Source organism: Oncorhynchus kisutch, linkage group LG22 (genome assembly GCF_002021735.2).
Source record: "Oncorhynchus kisutch isolate 150728-3 linkage group LG22, Okis_V2, whole genome shotgun sequence".
Lineage (NCBI taxonomy): Eukaryota > Metazoa > Chordata > Actinopteri > Salmoniformes > Salmonidae > Oncorhynchus > Oncorhynchus kisutch.
Window position 1 is genome coordinate 54,897,741 of NC_034195.2, and position 13,249 is coordinate 54,910,989.

Consider the following 13,249-nt stretch of genomic DNA (forward strand, 5'->3'; position numbering starts at 1 on the left):
TCCTGTTGAAAAACAAATGATAGTCCCACTAAGCGTAAACCAGATGGGATGGGCGTATCGCTACACATGCAGAGATCATCCGCACACCTACTATGCGCCTCACAAAAAAATACATTGTTGTTTGGGACCAAAAATCTCAAATTTGGATTCACCAAACGACAGAATTCCACTGATCTAATGTCCATTGCTCGTGTTTCTTGGCCCAATCAAGTCTTCTTATTGGTGTCCTGTAGTAGTGGTTTCTTTGCAGCAATTTGACCACGAAGGCCTGATTCACACAGTCTCCTCTGAACAGTTGATGTTGAGATGTGTCTGTTACTTGAACTCTGTGAAACATTTATTTGACCTGCAATTTCTGAGGTGCAGTTAACTCTAAAGAAATTATTCTCTACAGCAGAGGTAACTCTGAGTCTTCCTTTCCTGTGGCGGACCTCATGAGAGACAGTTTCATCATAGCGCTTGATGGTGTTTGCAACTGGAACTTTGAAAGTTCCTGAAATGTTCAGTATTGACTGACCTTCATGTCTTAAAGTAATGATGGACTCTCTTTTTTCTTGCCATAATATGGACTTGGTATTTTACCAAATAGGGATATCTTCTGTATACCATCCCTACCTTGTCACAACACAACTGATTGGCTCAAACACATTAAGAAGGCAATAAATTCCACAAATTAACTTTTAAGAAGGCACACCTGTTAATTGGAATGCATTCCAGGTGACTCCCTCGTGAAGCTGGTTAAGAGAATGCTGAGTGTGCAAAGCTGTCATCAAGGCAAAGGGTGGCAATTTAGAAGAATCTCAAATATATTTTGATGGGTTTAACAATTTTTGGGTTACTACATGATTCCATCTGTGGTATTTCAAGTCTTCAAAATGATTCTACAACGTAGAAAATAGTTTAAAAAAAAAGAGAAACCCATGAATGAGTAGGTGTGTCCAAACTTTTGACAGGTACTGTATATTATTAGGCTAGTGCGTAAAATTCAAATTTCATAGCACGGCGCTCCATTGTGCCTCCGGAATAATGTATGATCATCGAAATTATAGTGGTTGAAATCTAATTCATGAGAAATGGAAACGGTAGTCAACACGAGACTCGCTTCGCTTTTTTAGGAAAACTTAAGTCAGACAAAAAAGGCTATCCCCGTGCCAATGAACGGAAGATAACCCCTTTATAATTATTCCAAAAAGAAAGTATTTTAAAAGTGAAGTTGGTGGTAGCCTTACCTGTCGGCGTTGAGAAGAGTTCGAGTCCGGAATCCACTGAATGAAACTGAATTTGAATATTCATGACGCAATTCCGGTAGCCTAACCTCGGAGAAATTAAGCCATTAGGCTAACTGATACACATGATATTAAATATGGTTCCCCGAAACGGAGGACATTGACGCACTGGCCTTTGACATGTTCAGCATAGCGGTATTCATGGGTGGGGTTTGAAACTCGATTGGTTATGGGTCTGACAGCATTACATAATAAAACGCCTATTGATTATTGATTGGTGAAGTGGTGAAATCTGTGGAGAAAATGCTAGCCTACTTAACTGAACAGGGCTAATCAAGGATGACAAAATGTGATCATAGGCTATATTTCAAATCATCTAATTTACAGGAATATTTACATATACTATACAAGTCTGTACAGATCTCTTGATTTACATGTACATGTCAATGGATCACACACACAAAGATGCATAGCTGTGAAGTCTATCCATCTGAAATGATCTTGTCCACGATATACTTTTGTAAATAACATGTAGGCGACAGTAGTACAGAAGAGTGTATATTTTGTCATTATACATGTCCTTTTGTATTGATTTTGCCCCTCCTATGCTCTCTTAAATCCCAAATCATGCAGCAAAGGGATGACGTTCCATGAGAGAACCTATGGAAACTAGCCATTATTTGTTTACATTTCCTATGATAACATTTTTTTTTTTTAAACGGACAGTGGAGTCGTTTTTTTTTGGCTATGATAATGAAATCAATAATATTCTATTTGCTGGACACCCATCCCAACTGCATGAAAGCGATGGTGTTCCAAGACTTCTTTTTGCAGTTCGACACAGATTATCAGATCTCACAACACCTGCAAAGACGCGCAGAATTCTGCCTTCAAAATAAAAGCCGGCGGTATGACGCTATGTGTGAACTAATATTTTTTTTGCAGCTTTGAATAGTGCATAATGTTAAAATGATGTAAAAAAAATATAACTACATGTGGGAAAATATTGGGGACATTTATTTGACCTTAGAACATATTTTAAAAACCAAATGTTATGCAAATGCAACTTAAATATGAACAAATATGAATCATTGTTAATGTTTAGACAATAGTTGTTCATATATCATGAATAAATACAAGTTATTCACAATTTTTTTCTAATATTACGTCGGGGACTTTTATTTTGAAGGTTTCTTAACTTCCGTACTGCGGAAGTACTTTTTTTTGTGTTGCTGACGGCAAACTGGTGACTCGTGGTCACCGCGCGGCAGCTTCGATCGCACATGGCAGACTGCAAAGGGGTTGTGTTTCAGATCGCAAAGCTGCAAAACGGTTTACAAATACATTCAGAACACACTATGCAGTCGTTCTGTATACCTAAGTGTTGTGTGCAGCCTGTCCGAGTGGTGAGATGCCTTTGGATATATGGCGTAAAAAAAAGAAGTCATTATTTTATTGGGTTAGGCTGAAAGGCTGTAAAGTTGAGCATCTCACTGCTACTGTTCTCGATAACTGTTGGGAATATACAAGTAGACCAGGCAGTTGTTTTGGTAGGACAGTTGGAAAAACCTGCTGATGAGAGTGGTTGAAGGTTGGAGGTTGGCCCTTCCGTGGTGATTAAGGTCTGTTCCTCCATGGTTACTCCCCAGATCCTGTTGTTGATCTAACCTTGGTAGACAAAAAGGAAAGATTGGTCAGAAGTCAGTGATTTATAGTGGTTGACAATTACATTGGTAGAAGGTTTTTTAATACATTTTTACCACTTTTCACAGATGGATCCAAGGACCCAGATAGTGGTGCACATTTACATTCCTGAATTTAATGTGCAGAAGACAGATGATCTGTCAGTATACTCAGTTGAGCTGTTGGCGATTCAGTACATTTACATTTGAGTCATTTCATTTTTTTATAAAAAAAAAAAAATCAGCTCAGGTGTTTGAACTTGCAACCTTCCAGTTACTAGTCCAACACTCTAATCACTAGGCTACCCTGCCGCCCCTCCACTCTAATCACTAGGCTACCTGCCGCCCCTCCACTCTAACCATTAGGCTACCTGCTGTCCCTCCACTCTAACCACTAGGCTACCTGCTGTCCCTCCACTCTAACCACTAGGCTACCCTGCCGCCCCATTTAGCAAAGCAACTTACAGGAGAAATTGGTGTTAAAGGCACATAAGATTTTCCACCTAGTCGGCTCGAGGATTCAAACCAGCAACCATTCGGTTACTGGCCCAACACTCTTAACCACTAACTGCCCCCCTAGTTGCCCTCCAGTGGGTGGAGGACGTACAACCTGTTTAGAATTATAGTATGATCATATTCTCTGTCTGTATTAAATAGTTTATCATCTGGTCAATCTAATAGGAGTGACCTACTATTGGAGGAATTCATGTTATCATGGAGAATGGAGAGACTGGGTGTAGTAGTGAGATACTGTTGGGTCCCAATACATTTGGGAATTCAATTGTAGACCAGTTAGCCAAAAGAGCTTTAAAACTAGATATAATTTATTTGAATGTTCCATTGGGTAGAAGTGAGGCCAAATGTAAGATCAGAGCAATTTTGATAGATGTGCGGCAGAAAAGATGAGACCGGCATTTATATGCCATCCAAGAAAGGTTGGTGGACCAAGATTCAAAGGTCAGATTAGGAAGGAAGAGGTGGTGTTTGCTCGACTGCGCCTAGGACATTGGGGGCGGAAGGTAGCCTAGTGTTGGGCCAGTAACTGAGAGGTTGCTAGATCAAAACCCTGAGCTGACAAGGTAAAAATCTGTTCTGCCCCTGAACAAGGCAGTTAACCCACTGTTCCTAGGCCGTCATTGTAAATAAGAATTTGTTCTTAACTGACTTGCCTAGTTAAATGAAAAAATTGTACATTGAACTGATCATTACATCTGGTTGGCAACATGTGAATGGTTTGTGTCTGGAGTGTATGGTCAATGAAACGACGGAGCATGTATTGTTGTAAGTATGTTGAAGAGATGGAAAGACTGAAGTGTTGGATTGAGGTTGGAGAGGTTTGGAAGGGGGATGAGGGAGGTTTTTTTTAGACGTTAGTGGGGCTTTTCTTTTTTCTCAGAAGTACTGAGTTAGGTAGGAGGATTTAGAAATGTGGAGCTAATGTTGTGATTGACCAGACACTCCAGCACAATAGGTGGTGGCAAACACCTTTTAACGTTTGTTTGCGGACCCCCGTTATATCATAGAAGAATAACAAGCCCGTCTGAGTTCTTATTAGTTCTTGAACACAGCTCATATTCTGTGTTTACATTGGCGAAGTCTTCCCACCCCACCCTGTCTTTCAAGTGGACGTTTTTCCAAATGACCCCGTCGTTTCAACAAGTGGTTAGATGGAGAGAAAAAATATATCAAGTGCTTATAGTTAGTTAGCTCGTAGATTTATCAAAAGCAGAGTGGGTAGACACTTTTTGTCGATGTGCACAAGAGTAACTAACTTAACTAGCCCATTTTGCCTGCTGGGTTCTTCTAGATGTAGCGAACTAACGTTAAGTAGCTCAATCTAGTCAAGTAATTTAGTCAACAAACATTCAACACTGAAAGTAAACATTTTGATTTCCTTGCTCAAATATGGGGACGTGTTTACCGTGCCTTGGTGGATCTGGAAACGACTTGTCCCCCACACCAGATCGAGTAAGTAACTAGTTACAGTAGCTAGGTTCATTATTAGCTTGGTGCTGGCGGTAACTAGCGAGTTACACTTTATATATATTTACACACACACACACACACACACACACACACACACACACACACACACACACACACTATTGTCCATGTTTCAGGTCAACATCGTAAACAGATTGTACATATAGTTGGATTCCAAAATGAAACAATGTAACATAAAACAGCATAACCAACAAACACCAAAACAATCAGATTTATACGTTTCCATTCAGATCTCTGCTCTTCAGGTCTCTCGTTTAATATATCTTTTTTTCTCATTCATTTCATTAACGTTATTTTTTTCATTTTCCTTATACTCAACATCATGTTCTGCTTCCTTCCCAGGAGACAAGGAGACGTCAGCTGGCAGAGACAGCTGAGCAGAGACAGAAAGAGGTATGACTGTTTTGGATAAGTTGTTATGACAACCATATAAGGTAGGCTTACACTGGTACAGCGAAGGGCTGGTTTCCCGGACACAGATTAAGCCTAGTCCAGGACTGAAAAGCATTTTCCATGGAGATTCACCGTTAAACATTTCTTTTTTTAGTCCAGGACTAGGATTAATCTGTGTCCAGGAAACCAGTCCTATATAGCCTACACATGGTGGTCCTGTGTGGCTCAGTTGGATTAAGGTGTGGTGAGGTTATGGGTTCAGTTCCCACAGGGATCCTGTACACCACTGTACCATGAGTCATTTAGCTTGGATGGGTGTCTTCTAAGTGGCATACTGTAGACAACCACTGAACAGTCAGTAGAGCTGGGCGATACGGACAAAAATCCATATTGGGATAAATTGCCTGAATTGAGGCAATAACGATAAAGTTTATAACAAAAACTACTACTAGTTGGATGGTTGTAGCCATTAATTGTTCCATTAACAATCAGTCATATTTCATTTCAAACACATTTCTCTAGTATAGGCTACTTATCGTAATGAACAATATCCGCAAAATGCCTGTGATAAGTGGTCGGTATGGTTTATCATCTCAACTCTACTAGTTAATCTCAGCAGCCAGCCACTCTCCAAGTCTTGTTATTCGTATAGTATAGAAGAGCTTACTGAGACAGAGTGGAGTCTGCTGGGAGAAGAGAGAAGGCAGTGATCTTATTAGCTATATCCTTTTTACACTATCGTGTTAACTGACCGGAAAACCCTACTGTGCTGGCTCCAATCCTTTCCCAGCACGGTTCCAGCAGCTACAGATGTAGGATCTTAATGTGATCACCCTGTTGCAGGAGAACTGTCCTGCAATGCAGGACATTTAAAACTTGCAGTGTATTTAGAGATTTAAAAAGTCTTCTGAAGTTTGTAATTTTCACTGTGAAATTTCAGACTCAATTTTTTTCCCTTACGAAAACTCCTACAAAAAAATATATATATTTAATTATAATACACATAATTCACATTTCCTGTTGCTGCGTGATTAAGTTTGGGCTGTAGCAAACTGTCTCAAATTAAGATCCTACATCTGTACGGTAGATGTGCCGTGTAACCAGGTCAGCACACTGCAGCTCGGCTTGATTCGGCTCAGTAGTGTGAAAAGGTTCGCCTGTATAACGAGCCTTGAACCAAGAAATCCAATCTAGAAATCCAGTTTATGGTGTTTGTACCCTTTTGTTGCAAGGCTACTAATGTCTCTTCAATCATAATGTTTAGTAGCTCCTCATAAGACTGGTGGGTATTTTTACTGTTATACAGAAATTCTTCAGTCAAAGCCAATTGTATCCAACCCATAAAGCATGTCGGCCTACTAAAGCATCGAGGTGAGTATGAAGACCATGTTCTCAATGTCTTGACTCGGCTGGTATTTCCTCCCACCACCCACCTCTCACTTCTGGCGCTGCACACATTCTCATTCTGTCTTAACTTTTTAAAACCATTCCTTACCCTAGTTCCCAATCTGTTTGTGTTGTCTTGCCAGCTCCAATGGTTATTGTCATTCCTTTGACCACAGGAGTTGGCAAGATGGCACAAACAGATCTGGGACCAGGCTATAACTTATGCTTTTCCTGACACAACACTATATACTGGAGCTTAATGCCTCTAACAGATCTGGGACCAGGCTATAACTTATGCTTTCCCCGACACAACAACACTATATACTGGAACCTAATGCCTCTAACAGATCTGGGACCAGGCTATAACTTATGCTTTCCCCGACACAACAACACTATATACTGGAACTTAATGCCTCTAACAGATCTGGGACCAGGCTATAAATTATGCTTTCCCCGACACAACAACACTATATACTGGAGCTTATGCCTCTAACAGATCTGGGACCAGGCTATAACTTATGCTTTCCCTGACACAACAATGGAACTTAATGCCTCTAACAGATCTGGGACCAGGCTATAACTTATGCTTTCCCTGACACAACAATGGAGCTTAATGCCTCTAACAGATCTGGGACCAGGCCTCTTGCCACATGGGAAGACCCATATAATCCAGCATGTGTCAAACAGCTGGCAACTGGGTTCCCACTAGATAGCACAGCCACAAAGTCAAAATTGTTAAAATTGTCAAATTCATGAAAACAAAATTTTTTTTTTTTTGGGTTGTCTCAATTTAAGGTAAGGCATAAGGTTAGCAGTGTGGTTAGGTTTAAAATAATATTTTAAGAAGATAAATTGTAGAAGTAGGTGGTGTTTATGACTTTGTGGCTGTGGTAACTAGTGACGACCTGGCAACGGCTATATATCTGCATTAACTGTACTGAATGTGTCTCAGAAAGTCTGACATCTGTCTGCTCTGTCCAATGGCGAGCACTATCCTCTCTCAGGAAGTCTGACATCTGGCTGCTCTGCCCAATGGCGAGCACTATCCTCTCTCAGGAAGTCTGACATCTGGCTGCTCTGCCCAATGGCGAGCACTATCCTCTCTCAGGAAGTCTGACATCTGGCTGCTCTGCCCAATGGCGAGCACTATCCTCTCTCAGGAAGCCTGACATCTGGCTGCTCTGTCCAATGGCGAGCACTATCCTCTCTCAGGAGGTCTGACATCTGGCTGCTCTGCCCAATGGCGAGCACTATCCTCTCTCAGGAAGTCTGACATCTGGCTGCTCTGTCCAATGGCGAGCACTATCCTCTCTCAGGAGGTCTGACATCTTGCTGCTCTGTCCAATGGCGAGCACTATCCTCTCTCAGGAAGTCTGACATCTGGCTGCTCTGTCCAATGGCGAGCACTATCCTCTCTCAGGAAGTCTGACATCTGGCTGCTCTGCCCAATGGCGAGCACTATCCTCTCTCAGGAAGTCTGACATCTGGCTGCTCTGTCCAATGGCGAGCACTATCCTCTCTCAGGAGGTCTGACATCTTGCTGCTCTGTCCAATGGCTAGCACTATCCTCTCTCAGGAAGTCTGACATCTGGCTGCTCTGTCCAATGGCGAGCACTATCCTCTCTCCGGAAGTCTGACATCTGGCTGCTCTGCCCAATGGCGAGCACTATCCTCTTTCAGGAAGCTCATTTTGATATGCAACGCTTCTGTATCTAGCATTTAACCGTACAAATATAATTATGTCCAACATATTTCTAGTCAGATAATGACATGCACATGTAGGCCTGTATTCTAGTAAAACTCTTGTCTGTAAAAGCTCTCAATTATCAGAGACCCATTTCTGAAAAGATCAATAAAGTGAAGTGAACGGAAGACAATGAATGAACTTGTTTCAACTGAACACATGATGAGAGACGTTAGTGTTGACTATACTGTTACAAGTCTATGGGCCATGGTCTAAAGTAGTGCACTATATAGGGAATAGGGTTCTATAGGGCCCTGGTCTAAAGTAGTGCACTATGTAGGGAATAGGGTTCTATAGGGCTCTGGTCTAAAGTAGTGCACTATATAGGGAATAGAGTGCCAGTGGGGACACAGCCGTGTGTCTGTAGCTGCCATTCTGACCTCTCCATCTCCTCTTAGACAACCTCCAGGGGCATCAAAAACCCCCAAGCAGTTGAGAGAAATAAAAAGAATAAGGAGATGGAGAAACAAGAGATGAGACCATCTCCACCTGGAGGAGGAGGAGGGCTGAAGGTTAGTCCTCATATTTTCAACACAGTGAACACAGATTATGTCATGTCACAGTCTGCCTGCAACTTCAAGAGGTGAGTCTCTTAACGAATCGGCACACCTTTGAGAAAGGCAAGATGGCCTAACCTTGTATTCTTTGCTGGCTTATAGATATTATATAAATAAATAAAAATGAATTAATCATATACAGTGGGGAGAACAAGTATTTGATACACTGCCGATTTTGCAAGTTTTCCTACTTACAAAGCATGTAGAGGTCTGTAATTTTTATCATAGGTACACTTCAACTGTGAGAGGCGGAATCTAAAACAAAAATCCAGAAAATCACAGTGTATGATTTTGAAGTAATTAATTTGCATTTTATTGCATGACATAAGTATTTGATACATCAGAAAAGCAGAACTTAATATTTGGTACAGAAACCTTTTGTTTGCCAATTAGAGATCATACTGTAGTTCTTGACCAGGTTTGCACACACTGCAGCAGGGATTTTGGCCCACTCCTCTTTACAGACCTTCTCCAGATCCTTCAGGTTTCGGGGCTGTCGCTGGGCAATACGGACTTTCAGCTCCCTCCAAAGATGTTCTATTGGGTTCAGGTCTGGAGACTGGCTAGGCCACTCCAGGACCTTGAGATGCTTCTTATGGAGCCACTCCTTAATTGCTTTGGCTGTGTGTTTCGGGTCGTTGTCATGCTGGAAGACCCAGTCTCAACCCATCTTCAATGCTCTTACTGAGGGAAGAGGTTGTTGGCCAAGATCTCGCAATACATGGCCCCATCCATCCTCCCCTCAATACGGTGCAGTCGTCCTGTCCCCTTTGCAGAAAAGCATCCCCAAAGAATGATGTTTCCACCTCCATGCTTCACAGTTGGGATGGTGTTCTTGGGGTTGTACTCATCCTTCTTCTTCCTCCAAACACGGCGAGTGGAGTTTAGACCAAAAAGCTCTATTTTTGTCTCATCAGACCACATGACCTTCTTCCATCCCTCCTCTGGATCATCCAGATGGTCATTGGCAAACTTCAGATGGGCCTGGACATGCGCTGGCTTGAGCAGGAGGACCTTGCGTGCGCTGCAGGATTTTAATCCATGACGGCGTAGTGTGTTACAAATGGTTTTCTTTGAGACTGTGGTCCCAGCTTCAGGTCATTGACCAGGTCCTGCCTTGTAGTTCTGGGCTGATACCTCACCTTCCTCATGATCATTGATGCCCCACGAGGTGAGATCTTGCATGGAGCCCCAGACCGAGGGTGATTGACCATCATCTTGAACTTCTTCCATTTTCTAATAACTGCGCCAACAGTTGTTGCCATCTCGCCAAGCTGCTTGCCTATTGTCCTGTAGCCCATCCCAGCCTTGTGCAGGTCTACAATTTTATGCCTGATGTCCTTACACAGATCTCTGGTCTTGGCCATTGTGGAGAGGTTGGAGTCTGTTTGATTGAGTGTGTGGACAGGTGTCTTTTATACAGGTAATGAATTCAAACAGGTGCAGTTAATACAGGTAATGAGTGAGGGGTGAGAACAGGAGGGCTTCTTAAAGAAAAACTAACAGGTCTGTGAGAGCTGGAATTCTTACTGGTTGGTAGGTGATCAAATACTTATGTCATGCAATAAAATGCTAATTAATTACTCAAAAATCATACAATGTGATTTTCTGGATTTTAGTTTTGGTTTCTCTCTCTCACAGTTGAAGTGTACCAATGATACAAATTACAGACCTCTACATGCTTTGTAAGTAGGAAAACCTGCAAAATCGGCAGTGTATCAAATGCTTGTTCTCCCCACTGTAGGTCATTTGTTTTGAGTTAGAGTAGTTAAATGATGCAGCCCGAAACATAAAGGGTTTGTAATGTCTCCGACGACATGAATGGATCTGGTTTATGTCACATATCACCCACGTGTTGTTGGAATGTTTCCTGTTTCTCTCAACAGGTCATTTATTTGTCTTGTGCTTCTCCCCTTTGAGGAGATGAGCTGTGTCTATTCCAATCCTTTAATAGCATGTTTTCTTCTGTTTTGTAATGGCAGGTAGGCTAAAGATGGACATGGAGAGATCCTGGAAGTCTCAATCTAGAGGTTCAGCTAACAACATGAAGAGTGTTGGTACCAGTTGACTTGAAAAGGCTTTTTTTGGGTGTTGGCCCTTCTACTACACTTTCTATATTTTTAAATGCAAGCTTATTTTTTTTAGAGGAGATTGTTTGCCAGGCTTCGACACTGGTACAAAAATAAAGATTCTACTGCCTCCCTTAATGCCAAGATATACAAGAGAATATGCAAGCCAGCCAATGGAGCTTTGGAACAGACAGGGTGGCATAGCTATGAATAGAATATACACACTCAGAGGAAATATGCTCACACTACATCTATAAACTGTACCAGGCATCTTGCTGCGTACTCTCTCTTTGTCCTCTCTCCTCACGCTCCTCCTTCTTTCTCTCAGCCATTTCAACTTGGCCAGCTTTAACACCATGGTGCTTTCTTCTTCTGAGGAATGTTCTCATTCTTGTGAACAATTTACTGTATAGTACATTTTCCTTCTAAAATGATTTTATGCAACAAAGTCCTTTAATGTTCAAAATAGGCCTAGATGATTCAAATGACGTTTTCTATTGTAGATCAGTGTGAAAAGAACTACATTTCCCATAGCTACTGATGAACCACATGACGTTTTCTATTGTAGATCAGTGTGAAAAGAACTACATTTCCCATAGCTACTGATGAACCACATGACGTTTTCTATTGTAGATCAGTGTGAAAAGAACTACATTTCCCATAGCTACTGATGAACCACATGACGTTTTCTATTGTAGATCAGTGTGAAAAGAACTACATTTCCCATAGCTACTGATGAACCACATGAATGTTTTAGAGTTCATGCACCAGCACTATTCAGTTAACATTTCACTTTAGTGTTTAATTTTCATATGTCTGTGCAATATAAGTATGAAGAAAATGCTTTATTTAATTTAGATAAGAAATTTGAGTTGTGATGAAAGTGTTTATGCATGTCACGAGTCCGACCGAAGGTGGTTCCCCTTCCCGTTCGGGTGGTGCTTGGCGGTCGTCGTCACCGGCCTACTAGCTGCCACTGATTTATTTCCTCCCCCTCCTTATGTGTTTATTGATAGCACCTGTTTTGAGTTGGTTGTAATTAGTTGGGCTTTATTAGTCAGCCGGCCCGCACGTTTCTCTGTGCGGGATTGATTATTGTAACCCTGGTGTTTGTTATTGTCGAACGTGTTGGTTTATGTTTGTGTATAGTGCTGGACTGGTGAACGTGTTGGTTTATGTTTGTGTATAGTGCTGGACTGGTGAACGTGTTGGTTTATGTTTGTGTATAGTGCTGGACTGGTTCGTTCCCCGTGTCTGGGGCATGTTGTTTTGAGCACCCAGTGTTTAGTGGGGTGGCCGTGGTTCACCGTGTGTTGCATTAAAGGAGCACTATATTGAACTCTCTGTTTTCCTGCGCCTGACTTCCCACTCACAACACCCAGTACCTTTCATTTCAACCTGTTGAGTAATATTTTTGACATGACAATGTTCCAGGAATGATGTTAATCCAAACATACACAGGCGTCACAATGTTCTTTCTTGGTATGCAGTCTGTTGTCATGGTAATAGGACTGATGTTATTCACCAGGTTTCATAATGTTCTTTCTTGGTATGCAGTCTGTTGTCATGGTAATAGGACTGATGTTATTCACCAGGTTTCACAATGTTCTTTCTTGGTATGCAGTCTGTTGTCATGGTAATAGGACTGATGTTATTCACCAGGTTTCACAATGTTCTTTCTTCAGCCATAGTACAGCACCCCTGGTGCAAATTAGGGTTAAGTGCCTTGCGCAAGGGCACATTAACAGATTATTCACCTTGTCGGCTCGGGTATTCAAACCGTCAACCTTTCGGTTACTGGCCCAACACTCTAACCACTAGGCTACCTGCCACCCTTTATGATGGACACACAAATCAAATCAGAGTTTGTCACGTACACAGATATATATGAAAAAGATATGCTTGTTTCTAGCTCCAAAAGTGCAGTACTACACATATAAACCAAAAAGTAATAGAAAGAATGTAAGAAATATCAGAACGAGTAAAGTCATAGTCTGGAATATACAGTGTGTGTGCACTACTTGTCAGTAGTTTTAGAACACCTACTCATTCAAGGGTTTTTCTATATTTTGACTATTTTCTACATTGTAGAATAATAGTGAAGACATCAGAACTATTAAATAACACATATGGAATAATGTGGTAACCAACAAGTTGTTAAACAAAATTGATTCGTTTAACACCTTTT

The 13,249-nt window shown here is 41.5% G+C and overlaps 1 protein-coding gene across 4 annotated transcripts; it reads left to right on the forward strand.

Moving 5' to 3' along the window:
* The first annotated feature begins 4,379 nt into the window (after positions 1 to 4,379).
* On the forward strand, positions 4,380 to 12,400 carry LOC109865953 (small VCP/p97-interacting protein-like). 4 transcript variants are annotated; one of them, XR_002251644.2, is made up of 5 exons: positions 4,406 to 4,876; positions 5,255 to 5,305; positions 6,612 to 6,676; positions 8,834 to 8,947; positions 10,975 to 12,400. XR_002251644.2 is itself a non-coding variant. In XM_020454468.2 (4 exons), the coding sequence occupies exons 1-4, from the start codon at positions 4,814 to 4,816 to the stop codon at positions 10,981 to 10,983; spliced, it is 237 nt and encodes a 78-aa protein (XP_020310057.1). In that variant the 5' UTR covers positions 4,380 to 4,813; the 3' UTR covers positions 10,984 to 12,400. The 4 variants fall into 4 exon arrangements, 2 of the variants coding, with proteins under 2 accessions (XP_020310057.1, XP_031657482.1); XM_020454468.2 differs by lacking the exon at positions 6,612 to 6,676 and having other exon boundaries at positions 4,380 to 4,876; XM_031801622.1 differs by lacking the exon at positions 10,975 to 12,400 and having other exon boundaries at positions 4,416 to 4,876; positions 8,834 to 8,945.
* Positions 12,401 to 13,249: the final 849 nt, after the last annotated feature.